The 23,821-nt window shown below is 45.4% G+C and overlaps 1 protein-coding gene across 2 annotated transcripts in view; it reads right to left on the bottom strand.

The window, feature by feature from the left end:
* MPND (MPN domain containing) overlaps window positions 1-23,821 on the bottom strand; it is a 36,792-nt gene that overhangs the window by 10,234 nt on the left and 2,737 nt on the right. Inside the window, exons 2-10 of one of the 2 annotated variants that reach the window (XM_032230781.1) lie at window positions 19,136-19,262; window positions 16,547-16,764; window positions 13,675-13,905; window positions 11,817-11,976; window positions 10,250-10,325; window positions 8,070-8,166; window positions 6,768-6,840; window positions 3,826-3,902; window positions 1-94 (exon numbers count right to left, since the gene is read on the bottom strand). The exon at window positions 1-94 is cut by the window's left edge and continues 75 nt beyond it. In XM_032230781.1, coding sequence (XP_032086672.1) covers window positions 1-94; window positions 3,826-3,902; window positions 6,768-6,840; window positions 8,070-8,166; window positions 10,250-10,325; window positions 11,817-11,976; window positions 13,675-13,905; window positions 16,547-16,764; window positions 19,136-19,166 — 1,057 coding nt within the window. In that variant the 5' untranslated portion in view covers window positions 19,167-19,262. The remainder of the gene's footprint in view (window positions 95-3,825; window positions 3,903-6,767; window positions 6,841-8,069; window positions 8,167-10,249; window positions 10,326-11,816; window positions 11,977-13,674; window positions 13,906-16,546; window positions 16,765-19,135; window positions 19,263-23,821) is intronic. The other variant, XM_032230864.1, reaches the window with a different exon arrangement.

Raw genomic sequence — 23,821 nt, 5'->3', positions numbered from 1 at the left:
CGATGTCTTGCAAAGAGGGCAGCGGGTGGCTGAACGGGTGGCTGTGGTACCAGCCCACCAGCGACAGGCCCCTCAGGAAGAGGTTTTGGCAGATCTGGAAAGGACAAGAGGATTCGGGGTGCCCCGTTCATTAGACTTTTAGGGCCTCAATTCCACCTCTATAAATCGTTTCATTCCATTGGTCTTCAAACGGTGTTATTAAAACAAGGGTCTCCAACCTCGACCCCTTTAAGACCTGTGGACTTCAACTCCCAGAATTCCTCAGCCAGCAAAGCAAAGCTGGCTGAGGAATTCTGGGAATTGAAGTCCGCAGGTATTAAACTGGCTAAGGTTGGAGACCCCCTAATCTAAACAATGATTAAATTAATATTAAATTAAATTAAGCATTAAACTAGACTAGACTAATCCAAACTAAGCTAAACTAATATAATATAATCTAAATAAACTGAGAACCGGTTTGGTGTAATCTAGTGGCTAAATCTAGGAAGCGGGAGATTGATCGTGAGTTCTAGTCCCGCCTTGGGTACGAAAGCCAGCAAGGTGAATGTGAGTCAATCACCAGAATCACGCTGAGTTCTAGTCCCAACTTAGCTTTGAAAGTTGGCTAGGTGACTTTGGGTCAATCACTGGGAGATGGTGAGTTCTAGTCTTGCCTTAGACATGAAAGCCAGCTGGGTGACTTTGGGCCAATCACCAAGAGCATGTGAGATCTAGTCCCGCCTTAGCCATGAAAGCCAATGGGTGACTTTGAGCCAATCACTAGGAAATAGTGAGTTCTAGTCCCGCCTTAGCCATGAAAGCCAGTGGGTGACTTTGAGCCAATCACCAGGAAATGGTGAGTTCTAGTCCCGCCTTAGGCATGAAAGCCAGCTGGGTGACTTTGGGCCAATCACCAGGTGACAGTGAGTTCTAGTCCCGTCTTAGGCATGAAAGCCAGCTGGGTGACTTTGGGCCAATCACCAGGTGACAGTGAGTTCTAGTCCCGCCTTAGGCAGGAAAGCCAGCTGGGTGACTTTGGGCCAATCACCAGGTGACAGTGAGTTCTAGTCCCGCCTTAGGCAGGAAAGCCAGCTGGGTGACTTTGGGCCAATCCCCCTCTCTCGGCCCAATCCACCTCACAGGGCTGTTGTAGTGGGGAAAATAGGAAGAGGGAAGTGTATTGGATACATTCTCCACCTTGAGTTATTTTTAAAAATTATAATAAAGGCAGGTTGCAAATATATAACTAAATTTAAATTAGCTTCTGCTTATGGGGGAACAGATAATATAGGATCTGCTTTCGTTTGTAACTTGACTTTGTTTTATAAACTCCCCAGGTCTAAAATGCCCCCTTTATCCTAGAATAGAATAGAATAGAATAAACAGAATTGGAAGGGACCTTGGAGGTCCTCTAGTCCAACCCCCTGCTTAGGCAGGAAACCTTACATCACTTCAGACAAATGGATATCCAACATCTTCTTAAAGACATCCAGTGTTGGGGCATTCACAACTTCTGGAGGCAGGTAGTTCCGCTGATTAATTGTCCTCACTGTCAGGAAGTTTCTCCTTAGTTCTAAGTTGCTTCTCTCCTTGATTAGTTTCCACCCATTGCTTCTTGTTCTACCCTCAGGTGCTTCGGAGAATAGCTTGACTATCTTGGGGCAACCCCTGAGATATTGGAAGACTGCTATCCTGTCTCTCTTAGTCCTTCTTTTCATTAAACTAGACATACCCAGTTCCTGCAACCGTTCCTCATATGTTTTAGCCTCCAGTCCCCTAATCCTCTTTGTTGCTCTTCTCTGCACTCTTTCCCCCTCTTTTCTGCCTCCAAAGCTACAACCAGCTGCCTATTTCATCTTTCTGGTATTATCCATTTCAATCAAGTCAAACTACAGCTGCATTCACTTTGTACATTAGCCCAGTTTTCTTGACCCATAAGAATAACCCAGACGCCTCGGACTGATCGACTTATTAAGCCGCAAAATAATTAGTCAAGCTTCCACCCTGAATCCACTGTGTTTTAATTGACCAGGTTGCTTCTGTTGTGGGAGCACAGCCACAATTCAATAAAAATAAAAAAAAAGTTAATTGAAACAGGAGGGGCAAAAGGAAACACAACAACAGCCTGGCATGAATGAGATGGCCGAGTTTGCGATGTTATCCCCTCTCTGTGACCTTCAAAGTCAACAACAGGCAGTCCTCGACTTACAACAGTTCATTTAGTGACCGTTTGAAATTACATGTTCTGACCGAGGCTTCCCAAGAGCATGAAGCAAACTCCTTTTCCCGGCAAAAAAACCTCCTTTTTATTAATTTACAGTGAATTCTGCTCATTCACAACATACAGTATCCAAGGGAGCATTTACAGTCAGAGGCCAATATCTGCAAAACTTGGCAACCCATTAAGAGAAGTAATTGTCTCCTGCAAGCTCCACTCCCCTTTCGCTCCTCTTTTCTTTCCTCTGGGAGTGACTCCCGAATCGATCCTTGTTCCTTAGCAATAGCAATAGCAGTTAGACTTATATACCCGCTTCATAGGGCTTTCAGCCCTCTCTAAGCGGTTTTACAGAGTCATCACATCGCCCCCACAGTCTGAGTCCTCATTTCACCCACCTCGGAAGGATGGAAGGCTGAGTCAACCCTGAGCCGGTGAGATTTGAACCGCCGAACTGCAGATAGCAGTCAGCTGAAGTGGCCTGCAGTACTGCACTCTAACCACTGCGCCACCTCGGCTCTCCTTAGCTGTTCCCTTCGTCTGGCCACTCCGCACATGCACACACTGGGAACAGGCTCCAGCTGTTCTTCTGCCTCACTGATGTCTGACTCCGAGGGCAGCTGATAACTGTCAGAGGGCCCTGATCCCTTCTCTGCCTCCGACACAGAGCCCTCATCAGAGCCTTCCCCAGACTCCAGGACTGGCCCAGGTTCCTCCCCAACCTCCTCACTCTCCGAATCTGCGGCCAGCTCTGCTGGCTGCTGGTGGGGCTCAACATTACAACGGCGTCGAAAAAAATGACCATTCTTTAGCAACCATTCAAAGTTGCAATGGTACTAAAAAGTGACTTATGACCGGTCCTCGTGCTTACGATGGCTGCAGCGTTCCCATGCTCGCGTGATCACAATCTGGGTGCTTATTAACTCACATTTAGAATATAATATAATTCTTTATTGAATCCCAACCTTTTTCGAGCCATAACTGTGACTTTCCCAGCCATCTTCTGACAAGACCACCTATTGCGGCCGCATGATGATGCCTCGCCGAACAACCACAACGCTTTAACGATGAATGTTCAGGTCCCAACTGCGGTTGTAAGTCGGGGGCTACCTGCACGCTATTTCAAATTACACTTCACGGTAAGGATAACTGGAAGCTGCTTGAGCAGTGCTTCGAAACTGGAAGTGATCTTTTCGGCCCATCCTTTTGAGGATCCAAGGAGATCCCTTCTCATTTCCAGGGATGGGATTCAGCCGATTCACACCAGTTTGGGCAAACCGGTTGTTAATTTTGCATCCGGTTCATTGAACTGGTTGTTGCAAGGAGTGGCTGGCCATGCCCACCCTCCCCCTCCCCTCCCAGGAGTCTCTACACAGCCCATTCATCACGTCAGGTTAAGTGCAGGGCCTGCGCGATGGCCAAAACGGGTTTCCCGGAAGTCTGGAAACAGGCCCATTTCTAGCCTCTGGAGCTTGGGGAGGGCAAAACCCCCCATCCCCACCACCCCGCCGTGCTGCAGGAGGCCAAGCCGGCCACACCCACCATGGCCACACCCACCCCGCAACCGGGCAGAAAAATGGTGGCTAACATTTTTCAATCCCGCCTCTGCTCATTCCCATCCATCACCTCACCTCTTCTTCTACGATGGATGCCAGTTCCCCGTCTCCAAGTCGCGACCGGCAAGGGAACGCCCGCAGCACCGTCAGCACTGGAACACAACACAACACAACGAGGTTATGGTTAAACAAGGATTTCTCCCCCCCCCCCATTTGTTAACTTGCAACCTTATACATCAATCAGGGTCAAAATAGGATAAGTTTAGAGCAGGGGTTTCCAAACTTGGCAACTTTAAAGCCTGTGGACTTCAACTCCCAGAATTCTGGGAGTGGACATCCACAAGGGAATTCTGGGAGTTGAAATTCATAAATGAATCCTTGGAGTTGAAGTTCATAAATGAATCCTGGGAGTTGAAATCCACAAGGGAGTCCTGGGAATTAAAATCCACAAGGGAATTCTGGGAGTTGAAGTCCACAAGGGAATCCTGGGAGTTGAAGTCCACAAGTCTTCAAGCTGTCAACTTTGGAGTACGCAGCTTAAAACCACAATTAGGGCCAGAATTTCCATTGCTGAGCAAGATGGTGGCTCAGTGATTCATAGCTGTTTTACTTTTTTTTTTTGCCATGGTTGTTAAGCGAATCACTGTCGTTGTTAAGTAAGTTCAGGTCAACTACATGTCCCTTTCTAAGCTTATTATACGTTGATGTTTCTTAATCTTCACCACTTTTAAGATGGATGGACTTCAACTCCCAGAATTCCCCAGCTAGGATACTGGCTGAAGAATTCTGGGAGTTGAAGTCCAGCCATCTTGAAGCATTCTGGCTGGGGAATTCTGGAAGTTGAAGTCCATCCATCTTAAAGCATACTTGCTGGGGAATTCTGGGAGTGGAAGTCCATCCATTCTGAAACATTCTGGCTGAGGAATTCTGGGAATGGAAGTCCAGCCATCCTGAAGCATACTGCCTGAGGAATTCTGGGCGTGGAAGTCCAGCCATCTTAAAACATTCTGGCTGGGGAATTCTGGGAATTGAAGTCCATCCATCTTAAAGCATTCTAGCTGGGGAATTCTGGGAGTTGAAGTCCAGCCATCTTAAAGTGGTCAAAATTGAGAAACACTGTATAACATTATCATTGTACGTTTTCCTCATGTTCTCTACAATATGCTATTCTGTGTTGGGATACCAGGAAGGAAATTACTACTTCGTGACTTTTTATATGATTTAGAAATTTTTAAGTAATTCAATGCCTTGCAGATATCAGCCCAAATATAAATAAAATGGCTTTTTATATTTCTGTTAAAATAAGACCCCAGTCACTGCTGATGTAACTGCACTGATTGTGTTACCACAAAGCAATTTTATTGATTGCAAGGACAAAGGGACCGATTGTGGGGTTTATTTTATTTACCGATCAGCCAAAGACCATAATAAAACATTCATTCATTCCTTTCTTCAAACCACAAATTCAGTTGTACTTTGTGGCTGGCAGAATATGCCCTCCTTTTCTTATAAATATGAAAAATTGAAACTGTATTGAGTGGGCTAACTTATATTTATTTTGTGGACAATAGTTTGGTTGTGGGATTTAATGTTTTCTCTGATTGGCTAAAAATCATACAAACAGTTCTTTCTTTCTTTCAAGAAATGTCTTTCAACCACAAATACAGTTGTATTTTGTGGCTGCTGGAAAAGTCCAGCCCTTTCCTTGTCGAGGCCAAAAATTAAATCTGGAAGATTTCTGTGCCAAATAGAATCAAAGAGTTGGAAACACCTCAAAGGTTTTTCCATTCCACATTCACGCTGGGTGCAGGAAATGCTCATAATCACTCGAATTATGCTCTTGTAGAGTTTCCTTACCCTGCTTTAGTAATATTTCTTTATCTATCTTTAGATTGGGAGGTCAAGAAATATTCAGAATATAAAAATCTGGTTTCTGCTACTTCCTCCCGTGTGAAATCCTCGACCACAATTAGCCTCAAACTTTCTGTTGCTAAACTTTCTGTTGAGTTTGTGCCCCGTTTTACAACATTTCCTGCCACGGTTGTTAAGTGAATCGCAGCTGTTGTTAAGTTAGTCACACGGTTGGGAAGTGAATTTGGCTTCCCCGCTGACTTTGCTGGTCAGCCGTTGTAACTTTGGAAGGTCTCTAAGTTCAGGACAGGGGTGGGTTCCTGCCAGTTCTAACCTCTTCTATAGAAGAGGTTCCACAAATCTACAGTGCCGTTTAGAACCGGTTCCAGCTCCCTCCCCTGCCTGTCTGCACATCATCAAGATGAAGAGCGAGAGGAGGAATTCTGGGAGTTGAAGTCCACAAGTCTTAAAGCTGCCAAGTTTGAACACCCCTGGGTTTTTTTTTTCTAAAGGGTTAGGGGTGCGAGGGTCTTGTAACTTGACAGCTTTAAGACTTGCGTGCTTCAATGCCAGAGTTCCTGAGCCAACATGACTGGAGGAGGAATTCTGGGAGTTGAAGTCCACAAGTCTTCAAGCTGTCAAGTTTTAAGACTTGTCAAAAAAGGCTTTAAGGAGTCAAAAAAGACTCCTGGGTCTTTTTTTCTAAAAGGTTAGGGGTAACTTGACAGCTTTAAGACTTGCACACTTCAAATGCCAGAGTTTCTGAGCCAACATTTTGGTTGCTAAGCAAGAGCGTTGTTAAGTGAGTTTCACCACATTTTACAAGTTGACCACGCCCACCCAGTCACATGGCCAGCAAGCCACTCCCACCTGGTCACATGGGCAGCAAGCCACTCCCACAAAGCAGGCCACACCTACAGAAGAGGTTCTAAAAAAAATTGAAACCCATCACTGGTTCAGGACCACCTGTACAAGATTCACCAATGGATGGCCAGGCTTATGTCCGACTCCCAAGTTTTGGGTGAAAAAGCGGAGAGAAAAACGTTCTTTCTTTGGCCTCCAAGGAGACGGGTGAATTGTAAAGGACTAGAAAAATTATCCCATCAAGTTCCCAAACACCCAACCTTTTTAGCTCAACTCGGGAGAAGGCCTTAAGGGGTACTTACATTGGCTGTTGATATTCCACTGGCCGGCCAGGTAGCCCACCACTTCGCTTTTGGTTAAGTGACTGTGGAAATCCTAAAGAGAAGGTGAACAAAGGAGACGGATTAACGGGACAAAGCCAAGGAGGAGAATATTTGTAGCTCAGGATTGAACTGTGGGGTCCTTGGTACCCTCTGAGCTGGATCGCTTTCCTGAAGACGTTTCACGGCCTGGTTGGGTAATATCATCAACGCTAGAAGGCAGGAGGAGGAGAATATTCTGTAAGCGGCCTTGAGTCACCATGGGTGAATAGGCGACAATATAAATTTAATAATAAAATAAAAATAAAAATAATGACGTGTGGGTGTTCTTGCTGTCTGGGGAATTCTGGGAGTTGAAGTCCACCGATCTTAAAACATGCCGGCTGGGGAATTCTGGGAGTTGAAGTCCACCCATCTTAAAACATGCCGGCTGAGGAATTCTGGGAGTTGAAGTCCACCCATGTTAAAACATGCTGACTGGGGAATTCTGGGAGAGGAAGTCCACCCATCTTAAAACATGCCAGCTGAGGAATTCTGGGAGTGGAAGTCCACCCTTCTTAAAACATGCCGGCTGAGGAATTCTGGGAGCTGAAGTCCACCCATGTTAGAATCAACAATATCAAGAAACACAACTCTATGTGTGTATACAAAGGGAGGTGAACCCTCTCATCAATGGCCCCGAGAACCCCAATTGTCAGTTGTCTCAGTATTCCCCTATGTAGGTAGTCCTTGACTTACAACCACAATTGAGTCCAAAAATTTCTGTTGCTAAGCCAGATCATTAAGTGAGTTTTACCCCCCCCCCATTTTACAAGCTTCCCTACCACTGTTGTTAAGTGAATCACTGCAGTTGTTAAGATAGTCACATGGCTCTTAAGTGAATCCGGCTTCCCCATTGACTTTGCTTGTCAGAAGGAGAGAAAAATTAATCACACGACCCCAGGGCACGTGTCAATAAATGCCCGCCAGTTGCCAAGTGTTTTAAGTCTCATTTTTCAGTGCTGTGGTAACTTCAAACGGTCACTAAATGAACTGTCATAAGTCCAGGACTCCCTGTACATGCCCTGGACGGATTCATTTGCTTCGATGTCCTTTCCCATCGACTGAATTCTTCTCAAGCCTCCAGTCGTTACACAAACACTTGCAATAAATCAAACACAATAAAAATGTTCAGCAAATTGGCCTTCTGCCACCTGGTGCCCTCCGAACAGGCGGAATCCAGAAATCCCAGAATTCCCCAGTCAGCCCTGGACCAACATTGCGGGGCGAGAAGGGGTTACCTACCACGAGCAAGAGAACGTTGCTTGAGATGGCCACGTTAAAAGGCTGGAATTTGTTGAGGGCTGCAAAGGTCGTCACCTCCACCAAAGTGTGTGGGTTCCTAAAGGCAAGGAAGAAAAGCCCAAATATTGTGGTGATCCATGAGGACTAGAAACCTCCTTTGTGGGAGGCTTCTCTCTCTCTCCCCCTTCCCTCCTCTTCCCCCTTCCTTCCTCCCTTCCCTTTTTTCTTTCCTTTTTCCTCCCTCCCTTTTTTCCTTCCTCCTCTTTTCCTTTGTTTTTCCTCCCTCCCTTTTTCCTCCCTCCCTTCCTTTTTTCCTTCCTTCCTCCTTCCCTTCCTTTTTCCTTTGTTTCTTCCTCCCCTTTTCTTTCCTTTTTCCTCCCTTCCTTCCTCCCCTCTCTCCTCCCCTCCCTTTTTCCTCCCTCCCTTCCTTTTTTCCTTCCTTCCTCCTTCCCTTTCTTTTTCATTTGTTTCTTCCTCCCCTTTTCTTTCCTTTTTCCTCCCTTCCTTCCTCCCCTCCCTCCTCCCTCCCTTTTTCCTCTCTCCCTCCCTTTTTCCCCTTCTTCCTCCCCTTTTCCTTCATTTCTTCCTCCCTTTTCCTTCCTTTTTTCCTCCCTCCCTCTTCCTTTTTTTCTTCCTCATGTTTTCCTTCATTTCTTCCTCCCTTTTCCTTTCTTTTTCCTTCCTTCCTTCCTCCCTTCCCTCCTTCCTTCTTTTTTTCCTCCCTCCCTCCCTTCCTTTTTCCTTTGTTTCTTCCTTCCTATTTCCTTCTTTCCCTCCTCCCTCCCTCCCTCCCTCCCTCCCTCCCTCCCTCCCTCCTACCCTTCCTTTCTTAGATTTGTATATGATCTCAAGGTCTAGCACCCAATTATTCTCCCCAACAAGAACCTCAAGAGGCAGGTTGGGCTGAGAGGCATTAAAACCCAGGTCTCCCAACTCACATCCAGCCCCTCCCTATTATCCCTGATTGGCTCTTGGGCTGAGAGGGAGGAATTGACCAATGCATAATAAAAATAAAGAAATACCATTTGGAAAATAGATGCATTTTAAAGCAGTAACTCTCTATTTCCCCAGGAATCTGGTTTTTTTAATCCTTCTTTGTTGTCATTATATGTATTGTAGTCTGTTGTATTGCTTTGCATTGTGTTGCATTGCATTGCATTGCATTCTGGTCTATTCTATTCTCTGTAATGTATTGTTTTCTATTCCCTTTGTTGTATTGTATTGTATTGCATTGTATTCTCTGTAATGTATTCCATTCTATTCTATTCTCTGTATTGTATTCTATTCCCTGTATTGTATTGTATTCTATTCTATTCTCTGTAATGTATTCTATTCTATTCTCTGTAATGTATTGTATCCTATTCCCTGTATTGTATTGTATTCTATTCTATTCTCTGTAATGTATTCTATTCTATTCTCTGTAATGTATTGTAACCTGTTCCCTGTATTGTATTGTATTCTATTCTCTGTAATGTATTCTATTCTATTCTCTGTAATGTATTGTATCCTATTCTCTGTATTCTATTCTATTCTATTCTCTGTAATGTATTGTAACCTGTTCCCTGTATTGTATTGTATTCTATTCTCTGTAATGTATTTTATTCTATTCTCTGTAATGTATTGTATCCTATTCCCTGTATTGTATTGTATTGTATTCTCTGTAATGTATTCTATTCTATTCTCTGTAATGTATTGTAACCTGTTCCCTGTATTGTATTGTATTCTATTCTATTCTCTGTAATGTATTGTATCCTATTCCCTCTATTGTATTCTATTGTATTCTATTCTCTGTAATGTATTGTATTCTGTTCCCTGTATTGTATTCTATTCTATTCTATTGTATTCTATTCTTTTCTATAATGTATTATATTCTATTCCCTGTATTGTATTGTATTCTCTGTAATGTATTGTATTCTATTCCCTGTATTGCATTGTATTATATTGTATTCTATTCCATTTTCTGTAATATAATGTATTGTATTGTATTGCATTGTATTGTTGTATTCCCTGTATTGCACTGTTTTATTTCATGTCTTTATTTTATTTTTTAATTTATTTTATTTTATTATTTCATTTTATATGTTATATGTTACGTTTTATGTTTTATATTGTATATTGTATAGATTTTTTTATCTTTGGCTGCCCTTAAAGCAGACACGGCGCTCACTGGATCAATGTACCTGACAGAATCCCGACTGCCCAGATTACAATAGCGGACAGGGACTCGATTCCGGCAATCCAGTCTTTTGCTGTGATCTGCGGGGGGGGGGGGGGGGGGGGGGGGGACAAGAAGGGGAAAAAAAACACCCTGCCAGTCATTGCTTCAGAATAAAAATCGGGCAGATGCAAAGACGACCATAAGATTCTCACGCTGGGTCTTTCTTTGATCCAGAAGGGTTGTGTGTCCTTTTCTGGGGGTGTGTGTGTGTGTCCCCCTGTTTCCCAATTAAAAGAGGATGAAAAGGTCTTTCCAGAGCCGTGTTTCTCACGTTCAGCAACCTTAAGACAGGTGGACTTCGACTCCCAGAATTCCCTGGCCTACACATCTTAAAGCCTATTGGCTGTAGAATTCTGGGACACAGACAGTGATTCTAATTGAAAAGAATTATGTCCAAGTAACGAAGAATCACTTAGGAATATCCAAACACAGGAATATCCCTCAGTTAAGGCTATTCCTGCCTGCCGATTGCCAAGGTGGCGCAGTGGTTAAATGCAGCACTGCAGGCTACTTCAGCTGACTGTAGTTCTACAGTTCGGCTGTTCAAATCTCACCGGCTCAGGCTGGACTCAGCCTTCCATCCTTCCGAGGTGGGTAAAATGAGGACCCGGATTGTTGTTGGGGGCGATATGCTGACTCTGTAAACCGCTTAGAGAGGGCTGAAAGCCCTATGAAGCGGTATATAAGTCTAACTGCTAACTGCTAACTAACTTTGGGAAGCACGAGGACATACCCACCGCCTCCGTCCTCATTTTCTTATTTCCTTTCTTACTTTCCTTTTCCTTTCTTCTTCTTTCCCTTCCTTCCATTTCCTCCTTCCTTCCGCCCTTCCTTTTCCCACTTCCTATTTTCCCCCCCTCCTCCCTCCCTTCTTTCCTCCCTTTTCCCCCTCCCTCCTTTCCTCCTTTCTCTCTCTCCTTGCGTTCCCCTTCTTTTTCTTTTCTTACTTTCTTCACTTCTGCTCTTGCTTCCTTCTCGCTCTTTTTCCTTCCTCCTTTGTTCCTTTTTCCTCCCTCCCTTTTCTCCTTCCTTCCTTCTTTCCTTTCCTCCTCCCTCCTTCCTTTCCTCCCTTTCCCCCTTCTTTCTTTCCTCCTTTCTCCCTCCCTCTTCCCCTTTTTATCTTTTCTTGCTTTCTTCACTTCCTCTCTCCCTTCCCCTCTTTTTTTCCACTTTTGTTCCTCCCTCCATCCCTTCCTTTCTTCTCTTTCTTCCTTTCTCTTCCATTTTTCCTCCTTCCTTCCTTTCTCCCTTTCTCCCTCTTTCACACTGTTCCCCCGCTTTTTCTTTCCTCCTTTCTCCCTCCCTCCTTTTCTCTTTTTCTCCTTTTTTCCCTTCTCTCTCTTTTTCCACAGGGCATGCTAAAACAGTCAGGATGGCACCAACGAAGCCTTGGCCACACCCCTGCGTGCCCGCCATTTTGCCTTTTTTGACCTGTGGAGAGCAGCACCCTCCCAAATACAGCAGGGAGGAATTCAGCCGGCTGCGCCTCAACGCCCCCAATGGTCTTTCCACGAGGCTGGCCCTCTTACCTGCACTGTGCAATTCAGCCAGGTTTTTCGCCGACAACTTCCTGCTTTTGTCGTCCATCTTCTTGGCCAGCAAGGAGTCAGCCAAGGCGGCCTTCATCCCTTTGGCCTCATCTTCCTCCTCGTCACCCAGATCCTCTTCCTCCCCTTCACTGACCAGACTCTGGGAGGGGGGAGAGGAAGAGGAAAAAACCACCAAGTGGGTAAAGCAGATTTTTCATGTGGGACTCAGTGGGGTATTGATTTGTATGCCTGCAGTACCCCGAGGTCCCACTAGTAGGCACCACCTGGATGGCGTTGGCTGACTTACAAAGTCTCAGCCCGAGTAGAAAGTCCTCGACATACGACCATACTGGAGCCCTACCCCCTTAAAGTCGGGTGTCAGAAAGTTTGTAAAAAAATATTTACTTACCCAATTTCACACCCATTTTTCTGTGGGTCGCTAAGTGAACCAATGGTTCAACTGTCGAACTGTGGTTCAGCTGTGGCGAGAACGTTCGTAAAACGGGACACACCTCACTTAACAACCGTCTTGCTTAGCCATAAGATTTTGGGGTTCACTTGCGTGATATCAAAAAGCTTGTAAAAAATGCAACCAGCTGGATTGTACACCCATTTTTGTTTCAGTTGTTAAGTGAACGAACAGTTCAACTCTCGAACCGTTCAACTGTAGCGGGAAAGGTTGTAAAATGGAACACACCTCACTTAACAACCATCTCGCTTAGCCACAGAAATGTTGGGCTTAACTTGTGGCTGTTAAGTCAAGAGTAACAAATATCTATCTATCTATCATCTATCTATCATCTATCTATCTATCTATCTATCTATCTATCTATCTATCTATCTATCTATCTATCTATCTATCTATCTATCTATCTATCTATCTATCTGACTCTGTTTGTGTGTGTGTGTGTATGTGTGTGTGTGTGTGTTTGTGTATGTTCCAGAATAATCTGGAACGCCTCAAGCAATTTCAACCAAATTTGGTACACAGATGACTTACTCTCGGGAAACAAATACTGTAGGGGTAAGACACACGTAACACTCCTTGGGGTGTGTGTTCTGTTAAGATACAGTCTGTTGTGCCTTAAAACGGCTTCTACTGTACAGCTCAGTGGAATTGCCACGATAACAACTTCACAGTACTCCACAAGGGGGCTCCCTCTGGTAAGGAGGAAAGCCCAACATTAGAAATCCTGTCTAATACAGGATTAGGATAAATAAATAGCCAACCAACACTCAACACTAATCTAATAAATAGAGCTGTGAATGAGTTTGCTACGGAAACGGCTGAGGGTTAGAATTAGGCTTAGGCCACAAATTGACCTCCTGTGGACTAGAAACTTCAAAAAAAATACCATATTTTTTGGACTATAAGACACACCGGTGTATAAGACGCACCAAGATTTCGAAGCGGTAAGTAAGGGGGAAAAAGTTTTTATGCTCCCCGGCCCCCAGGAACACTCTGGAGGCTTCAGCAGGGCTGGGGAAAGGCAAAAACACCCCCATTTTTGTGGGAAATGGGCTGTTTTTTTGCAAAAAAAAAGAGGCGTTTTTGCCTTCCCCCAGACCCGCTGAAGCCTGCAGAGTGTTGCTGGGGTCTAGGGGGAGGCAAAAACGCCTCCGTCTTTTTGAAAAATGCCCCATTTTTCGCAAGAATGGGATCAAGGGCAGGGTTTTCGGGAGGCCAAAAATGGCTATATTCGGTGTATAAGACGCACCAACATTTCCACACTCTTTGAGTGGGGTGGGGGGGAAAGGTGCATCTTATACTCCAGAAACTTGAAACTACGGTAACTTAAAAAAACAAACCAACACCCAATTCTGGAAGGAGGTTTTGAAGCAGAGCAGAAGGATTTACCTCCTCCGCAGGGGGAGCGTTGGGTTGGTGCTTCTTCAACCAAATGGCCTTGTATTGGTCCAGCTTCTGGCCCTTGTACTTGACCGAGGCCCAACCGCAACCGGATTTCTTGGCAGGGTTGACCAACTTCTTACAGTAGGTGGCCCAGGCGCTGGGGGAGTTAAAGATCTGCCCGGTTTGTTGCCAAGCGATCTTCCCATCGGTCAGCAGGTCGCCCCAAAATTTCTTCCCCTGAGACAAGGGCAAGAGGATTGAATGAATAACCCTAGGCAGGAAGCCCTCGAATTACGACAGTTCACTCAGCAATGCTTCAAAGTTACGACGGCACTGGAAAAATGTGACTTCAAAGAAAACTCTTTGAAGAAAAAGCAGAGAGGACCGTTGCCTCTTGAAAAAGCACTTTTGGGACCACTATGACTGAGAATCTCCATAGATATCAAGCGAGCTCAGAAAGCATCAAGGAAACCCCAGTCCTCCTCCTCCTCACCACAAACCCTACTCCCTTCTAGCACTGAGGATGTTACTTAGTTGGGTCGTGAAACGTCTGCAAGAAAATAACCAAGCTCAGAGAGCGCCAAGAACCCCATAGCCGCTGCCCACCACCACCTCCTCCTCCTCCTCCTCTCCAGAAACCCCACACCCTTCTAGCACTGACGATGTTACCTAGTTGGGTCATGGAACGTCCGCAAGAAAACCATTAAGCACAGAGAACACCAAGGACCTTACAGTCCCTTTTCCTCTCCCTCCTTCCCTCCTCCTCCTCCTCCTCCCCCTATCCACAAATCCCCCCCTCCCTTATAGCACTGAAGTCAGATTCACTTAACAACCGTACAACTAACTTAAGAAACGCAACGATTCACTTAACAACGGTGGCAAGAAACTGAACGGGGCAAAAACTCACTTCACAACTCTTCTCGCTTAGCAACAGAAATTTTGGCCTCAATTGTGGTGTGTAAGTCGAGGACTGTCTGTACCTTTAACAAAGACTGTAATGTCTATGGAGATTCTCGGTCATCCCAGGTCCCAAAGGTGCTTTTTCAAGAGGCAGGTGGGCTTTCTGGTTTTTCTCTGAAGAGGTTTCGCTTCTCCTCCAAGAAGCTTCTTCATCTTCTGACTGAATGGTGGAGGATGGAAGGATTTATACACTTTGCAGAGAAAGCTGGTCATTTGCATCCTTTTTAGAGAGTCCTTGAGGCCACTTGGAGGTTTGCCTGTGTCCTCGGGGTCACCTGAGTGGTGCAAATGGGGGGTGGAGACTTCTTGGACCTGTTCAAAGGACTGTGTTGTAAACTGGAGATAGATGATGTCGTATCCCTGCCCCTCTGTTGAGAGAGGGCTGTTCAATTCTGACATAGATGGCCTCTTTGACCCCTCTTTCAAACCAGCCTTCCTCTGTGTCCAAAATGTGGACTCTGCTGCCTTCCAAAGACCAGCCTGTGTCTTTGAAATGCAGATGGACCACTGAATCTAGTCCTGATGGGTTTGTTCTCCTATGTCGTGCCATGCGTTTCTGAAGTGGCTGTTTTGTTTCCCCAACGTACAGATCTGTCCTTTCAGCAGTTCCAAGAAGGCTCCACACCCATTTGCACCACATAGGCAGGGGTGGGTTCCTGCCAGTTCTAACCTCTTCTCTAGAAGAGGTTCCCCAAATCTACAGTGCCGTTTAGAACCGGTTCCAGCTCCCTCCCCCCCCGCCCGTCCACACATCATCAAGATGAAGAGCGAGAGGAGGAATTCTGGGAGTTGAAGTCCACAAGTCTTAAAGCTCTCAAGTTTGAACACCCCTGGGGTTTTTTTCCCGAAAGGGTTAGGGGTGCAAGGGTCTTGTAACTTGATGGCTTTAAGACTTGTGTGCTTCAATGCCAGAGTTCCTGAGCCAACATGACTGGAGGAGGAATTCTGAGAGTTGAAGTCCACAAGTCTTAAAGCTGTCAACTTTGAACACCCCTGGGGTTTTTTTCCCTAAAGGGTTAGGGTTGCAAGGGTCTTGTAACTTGACAGCTTTAAGACTTCCGTGCTTCAAATGCCAGAGTTTCTGAGCCAACATTTTGGTTGCTAAGCAAGAGCGTTGTTAAGTAAGTTTCACCACATTTTACAAGTTGGCCACGCCCACCCAGTCACATGGCCGGCAAGCCACTCCCACCCGGTCACATGGCCAGCAAGCCACCCCCACCCGGTCACATGGCTGGTAAACCACTCCCACCCAGTCACATGGCCAGCAAGTCACTCCCACCCAGTCACATGGCTGGCAAGCCACCCCCACCCAGTCACATGGCCAGAAAGCCACCCCCACCTGGTCACATGGCTGGCAAACCACTCCCACCCAGTCACATGGCTGGCAAGCCACTCCCACCCAGTCACATGGCCAGAAAGCCACCCCCACCTGGTCACATGGCTGGCAAACCACTCCCACCCAGTCACATGGCCAGGAAGTCACTCCCACCCAGTCACATGGCTGGCAAGCCACTCCCACCCAGTCACATGGCCAGAAAGCCACTCCCAGAAAGCAGGCTACACCTCCAGAAGCGGTTCTAAAAAATTTTGAACCCCACCATTGCACATAGGTGACCCTGAGGACACAGATTAAACCTCCAGGTGGCCTCAACGACCCTCTCTAAGGATGCAAATGACCAGCTGTCTGCAAGGAGTATAAATCCTTCCATTCCCCAGTTCTTCAGTCAGAGCTGAAGAAGCTTCTTGGATGAGAAGCAAAATGTCTTCAAAGAAAAACCAGAAAGTCCAGTTTCCTCTTGAAAAAAAGCATCTTTGGGAAACATTGTAACACTTTGCTCCTACTTGTCTGGCTGCCATCTTGACTTTTTTGACCAGGGTGCCCTGAGAGAGGGGGCGGGCGGAAGAGAAGGTCTCGTACCAGATAGTAAATAGAGAGGACTCCTTCCCCGGGTTCGATCAGCCCGTCTTTGAGAAGAACTCGCAGCGTGATCCCTCGGCGGGTCAGGAGGCCACAGCTGCGTCCGCCTGGCATGGTTTTCCCCACGCTGTCCTGCTCGGGGTCTTCCAAGCTGGTCTCCAGCTCTTCCTCATCTTCTTCCAGACACTCATCCCCAGCCAGGGATTCCGCGTCCATCCCTGGAATGGATGCGGGAAGCGAATCAGAGAAGGAGTAGATAAGACGGATTTCACCGCGTCTTCGTCCCATCCTGATGATGATGATGATGATCAGGAAGATGCGGGATGGCTTGTCAAAATCTCCCTCTCCTCCCACCGACTCCCACTGCGATACAGCATTTGATGCCGTGCCCTGCCGTTGGGCTTGAGTTCCTTTCTGAAAAAAAGCTCAGGCTTCTAGCCCTCATGAAGGCCACAATCCATTAAGGAAATTAGGGTACGGGCCTGAAGATACAGTTCTGAGGCTTGGGATGGTTTCTCCCTCCTCTTCTTTTTCTATTAAGATTAAAGAGAGCCAGTCTGGTGAGGGCAGCAGGCCAGAAACCAGGAGACGGTGAGTTCTAGTTCATACCTTAGGCATGAAAGTTGGCTGAGGGAATTTTGGGCCCATCACCAGGAGACGGGGAGTTCTAGTCCTGCCTTAGGCATGGAAGCTGGCTAGGAGACTTTGGGACCATTATTCTCTTAGCCCAGCCCACCTCACAGACTTGATGTGGGGGGAAATGGGAGGAGGGAGGAGTATTATGAAAGTTCACCATCTTGAGTTATTTATAAAACTAATAAAGGTGGGATAGGATAGGGTAGGGGAAGGGAGTGGAGTGGAAGGTAGATAATAGCAAATTAGATGATAGGTAAGTAAGTAGGCAAGGAGTTTAGAGAGAGAGGATAGATAGATAGATAGATAGATAGATAGATAGATAGATAGATAGATAGATAGATAGACAGACAGACAGACAGACAGACAGACAGACAGACTGACTAGAGAGAAGAAGATTAGATGGTGGATGGATGGATGGATGCAATTGATAAATAGATGATAACTGACAGACAGACAGAATTGATCAATAGATGATAGAAACAGATTGATAAAGATGACAGAGGAAAGATAGATAGACAGACACAGACAGATTAGAGAGAGGGAGATTAGATGGTAGATAGATAGATGGATGGATGGATGGATGGATGGATGGATGGAATTGATAAATAGATGATAGATAGATGATAGATAGAGATAGATAGATAGATAGATAGATAGATAGATAGATATGGATGGATGGATGGAATTGATAAATAGATGATAGATAGATAGATAGATAGATAGATAGATAGATAGATAGATAGATAGATGATAGATAGATATGGATGGATGGATGGAATTGATAAATAGATGATAGATAGATAGATAGATAGATAGATAGATAGATAGATAGATAGATAGATAGATAGATATGGATGGATGGATGGAATTGATATAGATGATAGATGATAGATAGATAGATAGATAGATAGATAGATAGATGATAGATAGATAGATGGAATTGATAAATAGATTATAGATAGATATAGATGGATGGATGGATGGTATTCAGCAGGTTCTGGCTAGTTCTGGAGAACCAGTAGTGGAAATTTTGAGTAGTTCGGAGAACCAGTAAATGCCACTTCTGACTGGCCCCACCCCCATCTATTCTCTGTCTCCCGAGTCCCAGCTGATCAGGAAGAAATGGGGATTTTGCAGTAACCTTCCCCTGCTACGCCCACCATGCCATGCCAACAGAACCGGTAGTAAAAATAGATAGATAGATAGATAGATAGATAGATAGATAGATAGATAGATAGATAGATAGATAGATAGATAGATAGATAGATAGATAGATAGAGATAATGAGAGAGATGGTAGATTGATAGATGATAGAGATAGATAGATAGATAGATAGATAGATAGATAGATAGATAGATAGATAGATAGATAGATAATGAGAGAGATGATAGGTAGACAGACAGACAAAGATGGATTTGAGAGAGAGTAGAGAGAGAGAGAAGAGGGAGAGATCACCTTTGTGGGGGCCCCTTTAAATCTTCATTATTGATGTGAGTTGGAGAAAAATTGAGAGCTAGAGAACAGGAGAGCCCAGCCCACCCTCCTTCTTTTGAGAGGTTGGGGGAAATGCATTTCCATCCCAAGCCATTCTCACCCTGGGGAAGCTTTGAAAGGTGGGTGGACTTCAACTCCCAGAATTCCCCAGCCAGCATAGGTTCCTTTCCTCCCTTCCGCAGCTTTTCCCGTTGCCGCCCTCTGCCCATGCTCAGAAACCCTTTTCCCAACGCCGGCAAGTGGGTGGAAGGAAGTCCCCGAGGACCGGAGGGGTTCCAGGAAGGCGCCCGCCCACCCAACCGCTCCAAAGCCCGACGGGCGATGCCCCCGCAGCCCCCTCCCACCTCCTTTCCGCCCGCCTTCTGTACGTGCTCAGAGGCACCCTCGCCCCGGCAGGGCTCGCTCCTGGCGGGGCCGGGATGGGCGCCGGGGGAACCTCCGTACCTCGCCCCGCCGTACCTGCAGCTGCCCCAGCCCCAACCCCAGCCATGGTCCGGGCGCTGCTGCTGCTGCTTCAGGCCGGCAGCATCCTCGCCTGGCCGGCCGCGGGAGACGGAAACAAAGGGGGGCGGAGAAAAGGCAGGAGCTGCCCGGCAGGAGGAGGAGGAGAAAGGCGGCGGGGGGAGCGAAGGTGGGAAGAAGGGAGGTGGAGGAAGGAGGAGAAGAGGGAGGGAGGGGAGAGGAAAGGAAGGAAAGAGGAGGGAGGGAGGGAGGAAGGAAAAATAAGGCGGGAGGGAGATAGAAAGGTAAAAGAACAAGGAGGAAAGGAGAAAAGGAAGGAAGGAAAGGAGGGAGGAAGAAAGGAAGGAAGGAGGGAGGGAGGAAAAATAAGGAGGGAGGGAGAAAGAAATATAAAAGAACAAGAAGGAAAGGAGAAAAGGAAGGAAGGAAAGGAGGGAGGAAGTAAGGAAAGAGGAGAGAGGGAGGGAGGGAAGAAGATGAGACAGGAAAGGAAGGAAGGAAGGAAAAATAAGGAGGGAGGGAGGAAGAAAGGTCAAAGAACAAGGAGGGATGGAGAAAAGGAAGGAAGGAAAGGAGGGAGGAAGAAAGGAAGGAAGGAAGGAGGGAGGGAGGAAAAATAAGGAGGGAGGGAGAAAGAAATATAAAAGAACAAGAAGGAAAGGAGAAAAGGAAGGAAGGAAAGGAGGGAGGAAGTAAGGAAAGAGGAGAGAGGGAGGGAGGGAAGAAGATGAGACAGGAAAGGAAGGAAGGAAGGAAAAATAAGGAGGGAGGGAGGAAGAAAGGTCAAAGAACAAGGAGGGATGGAGAAAAGGAAGGAAGGAAAGGAGGGAGGAAGAAAGGAAGGAAAGAGGAGGGAGGGAGGAAGGAAAGAAAAATGAGGGAGGGAGAAAGAAAGGTAAAAGAACAAGGAGAAAAGGAAGCAAGGAAAGGAGGGAGGGAGAAAGAAAGATAAAAGAATGAGGAAAGGAAGGAAAGGAGGGAGGAAGAAAGGAAGGAAAGAGGAGGGAGGAAAAATAAGGAGGGAGGGAGAAAGAAATATAAAAGAACAAGGAGGAAAGGAGAAAAGGAAGGAAGGAAAGGAGGGAGGAAGTAAGGAAAGGGGAGAGGGAGGGAGGAAGATGAGACAGGGAAGGAAGAAAGGAAGGAAAAATAAGGAGGTTGGTTACAAAACTTTTGTGCATCTCTTCCACCGTCATCAAGCATTATTCATATTAACTCAGTATTTTAACTCAAATATTTATACATATTATCCTTATACCTCCATTTTTATTTGACTATAATTGTTTAAACGTCCTTCATCATAAAATATACCAAGATTTAATACATAACCACATACTGGCATTTCATTTACTATTTCTAAAATCCTCCAATAACACTGAATCCTTATGTCCTATTCTAGCTAAACATCCATAATATTTAGTAACAAAATTTTCTAATCCTCCTTTCCAAATCACTGTTTACAACTTACATCCAGTTTCCTTATGTTGTACCCATATATCTATATATATCTATATGTATATATCTATATCTATGTATCTATATCTATCTATCTCTATCTCTATCTATCTATCTATCTATCTATCTATCTATCTATCTATCATCTATCATCTATATATATATACATATATGTTGTTATCATTATCCGTCCTTTATTTGACTATATCCTGTATCATAACATCCCCCCCCTTAATAATCAAGACTTAACTGAATGTAACTTAGTTCTTTTTTTTATTAACCTTTATATATAATCCAAAAGGGTTTCTAATCTTCCTTTGAGGGGTATCATTCAATATTCATATCCAATTATTACTTATCATAACACTACACATTGTATGCATTATTATCATTATCAATTATTTATTTAACTCTGTTTATTGTCACTAAATTACACTAAGTTTAACTAGTTTTAAATTATACACTTCCATCTATCAACCTGTCTTGCTCAAAATCTTGGCACTTGGAAATGGGAAGCTGGAAGGAAATGAATTAATTTTTCGGATGGTAGCAAAATGGCAGGACCTTCTTCGGCCTTTGAAGGTTGCAAGGAAGAGGCTGGCCAGCAGAGGACACATTGCAATTAAACTCCTTTTGTGCCAATGTATGGCAGTAGACTCCTAGAATTCCAAAGGTCCTGCAGTGAGTTGGCCGTGGTGAATTGGCAATGGCAAGTTGGCCATAATGAGTTGGCCCTGGCATGTTGGCCATGATGTGTTGGCCATGGCAAGTTGGCCAAAACATGTTGGCCATGGCAAGTTGGCCATGGCAAGTGGCCCATAATGAGTTGGCCATGGCAATTTGGCCATGACATGTTGGCCATAGCAAGTTGGCCATGATGAATTGGCCATGACATGTTGGCCATGATGAACTGTTGGCCATGGCATGTTGTCCAAAACATGTGGGCCATGGCAAATGGCCCATAATGAGTTGGCCATGGCAAGTGGGCCATAATGAGTTGGCCATGGTAAGTTGGCCATGATGAGTTGGCCATGACGTGTTGGCCATGGCAAGTTGGCCATGACGAGTTGGCCATGATGTGTTGGCCATAGAAAGTTGGCCAAAACATGTTGGCCATGGCAAATGGCCCATAATGAGTTGGCCATAGCAAGGGACCCATAATGAGTTGGCCATGGCAAGTTGGCCATGACGTGTTGGCCATGGCAAGTTGGCCATGGCAAGTTGGCCATGATGTGTTGGCCATGGAAAGTTGGCCAAAACATGTTGGCCATGGCAAATGGCCCATAATGAGTTGGCCATGGCAAGGGACCCATAATGAGTTGGCCATGACGTGTTGGCCATGGCAAGTTGGCCATGGCAAGTTGGCCATGACGTGTTGGGCATGGCAATTTGGCCATGACGAGTTGGCCATGGCAAGTTGGCCATGATGAATTTGCCATGGCATGTTGGCCATGATGTGTTGGCCATGTCAATTTGGCTGTGGGCAAATTGTTCCATTCCCAAGAAGAAGGGGGTCAACCTATTCTCCAAAGCATCTGAAGGCAGACCAAGAAGCAGCGGATGGAAACTAATCAAAGAGAGAAGCAACCTGAAATTAAGGAGAAACTTCCTAACGGTGAGGACAATTAACCAGTGGGACAGCTTGCCACCAGAAGTTGTGGCTGCTCCATCAGTGAAGGCTTTTAAGAAGAGACAGGAGAGCCACTTGTCTGAAATGGGATACGGATTCCAGCTTGAGCAGGGGGGCTGGACTACAAGACCTCCAAGGTCCCTTCCAACTCTGTTATCTTATTGTATTCATAAATGGTTGGGTGGAGTAGGAAATCCCCGAAAGGCAAGCAGGGGAGGAAAAACAGCTGTACCTGCAGCCATTCTCTCCTGCCTCTGTAGCACATGGCCTCTTTCTGTAAAACTTTTTTTTTAAAAAAAATCAGAATATTTATTGAAGTTGAAAAGGGCAGAGCTTCTGGAATGTGGAAAGACAAACAGCAGATCGAAGGTGGTGATTTACAGAAAGGAAAAAAAAATCCTGCCAAAAAGAGATTTAACCTTCTAGGTTTGCCAGCCAGCTGGGAAAGGCCAGGTCTGCCCTGTTTTTCTGGGTAAGATAAACAAGAAATTTCTGGGCTCCAGTTCAAGAATGAGTCGCTGCCAACCTTGGTCAGGTTGCATTTCTCTTAAAGGGACAGCGCTCGGGAGTGGGCAGAGATAGACTAGAGTTGAAAAGGACCTTGGAGGTCTTCTAGTGCAGTGTTTCTCAACCTTGGCAACTTGAAGATGTCCGGACTTCAACTCCCAGAATTCCCCAGCCAGCAAATGCTGGCTGGGGAATTCTGGGAGTTGAAGTCCAGACATCTTCAAGTTGCCAAGGTTGAGAAACACTGTTCTAGTGTAACACCCCCCCCCTGCTCAGGCAGGAAACCCTACGCCAGATGGCGGCTTTAATTCAAGCAGAAGAATTGTCTCCTGCTTGGGTGGTGTGGGTTGGACTAGATGACCTACAAGGTCCCTTCCAACTCTGTTAATCTCTTACTCACTTTTGTTTCTCTTTAGAAACCAATTCTGGGTCTTGGATTTTTTTTTTTTAAAGAAGAAAAAAACACCCCAAAATTCTCATTTTCGGTTTCTATGAACAGAGGGAACGAAAAATGTCGTATTTGTCTGTTTTCTTTTTAATACGGGTAGTCCTCAACTTACGACAGTTTGTTTAGTGACAGTTCCAAGTTACTAAAAAAAGGGGGGGATTTAGGACCATTTCTCAAACTTATGACCATTGCAGCATCTCCACGGCCACGTGATCAAAACTTAAGACGCTTGGCAACTGGCGTGTACTTATGACGGTTTCCTTATCCCGGGGTCACGTGATCAACTTTTGCAACCTCCTGACAATGGGGAATCCAGATTCACTTAACAACCGTGTTACTAATTTAACAACTGCATTGATTCACTTAACGACAGTGGCAAGAAATGCCATAAAATGGGGCAAAACCCACAGCAAAACTCTGGCTTAAAAGCATAACTTTTGTGCTCAGTTGTGGTCCTAATAAATAAACTGTACACTCCGGCCTTCTACATCCGTGATATCTGGTGTGTTGTGCTCCAAATGATGATCCGTTTGTATTCGAAAGTCCCACAAGATCTTCACCTTCTCATTTTTCCACTTTATGTTCCCATGACTTTCTGGATACGGGTAAATCATATTTTTTTACATAATGACCAGTGGATGCT

The sequence above is a fragment of the Thamnophis elegans genome, chromosome 1, assembly GCF_009769535.1.
Source record: "Thamnophis elegans isolate rThaEle1 chromosome 1, rThaEle1.pri, whole genome shotgun sequence".
NCBI classification, from domain to species: Eukaryota; Metazoa; Chordata; class Lepidosauria; order Squamata; family Colubridae; genus Thamnophis; species Thamnophis elegans.
Note: the sequence above shows the minus strand (reverse complement) of the source record. Positions and strands in the feature narration are given on the sequence as shown.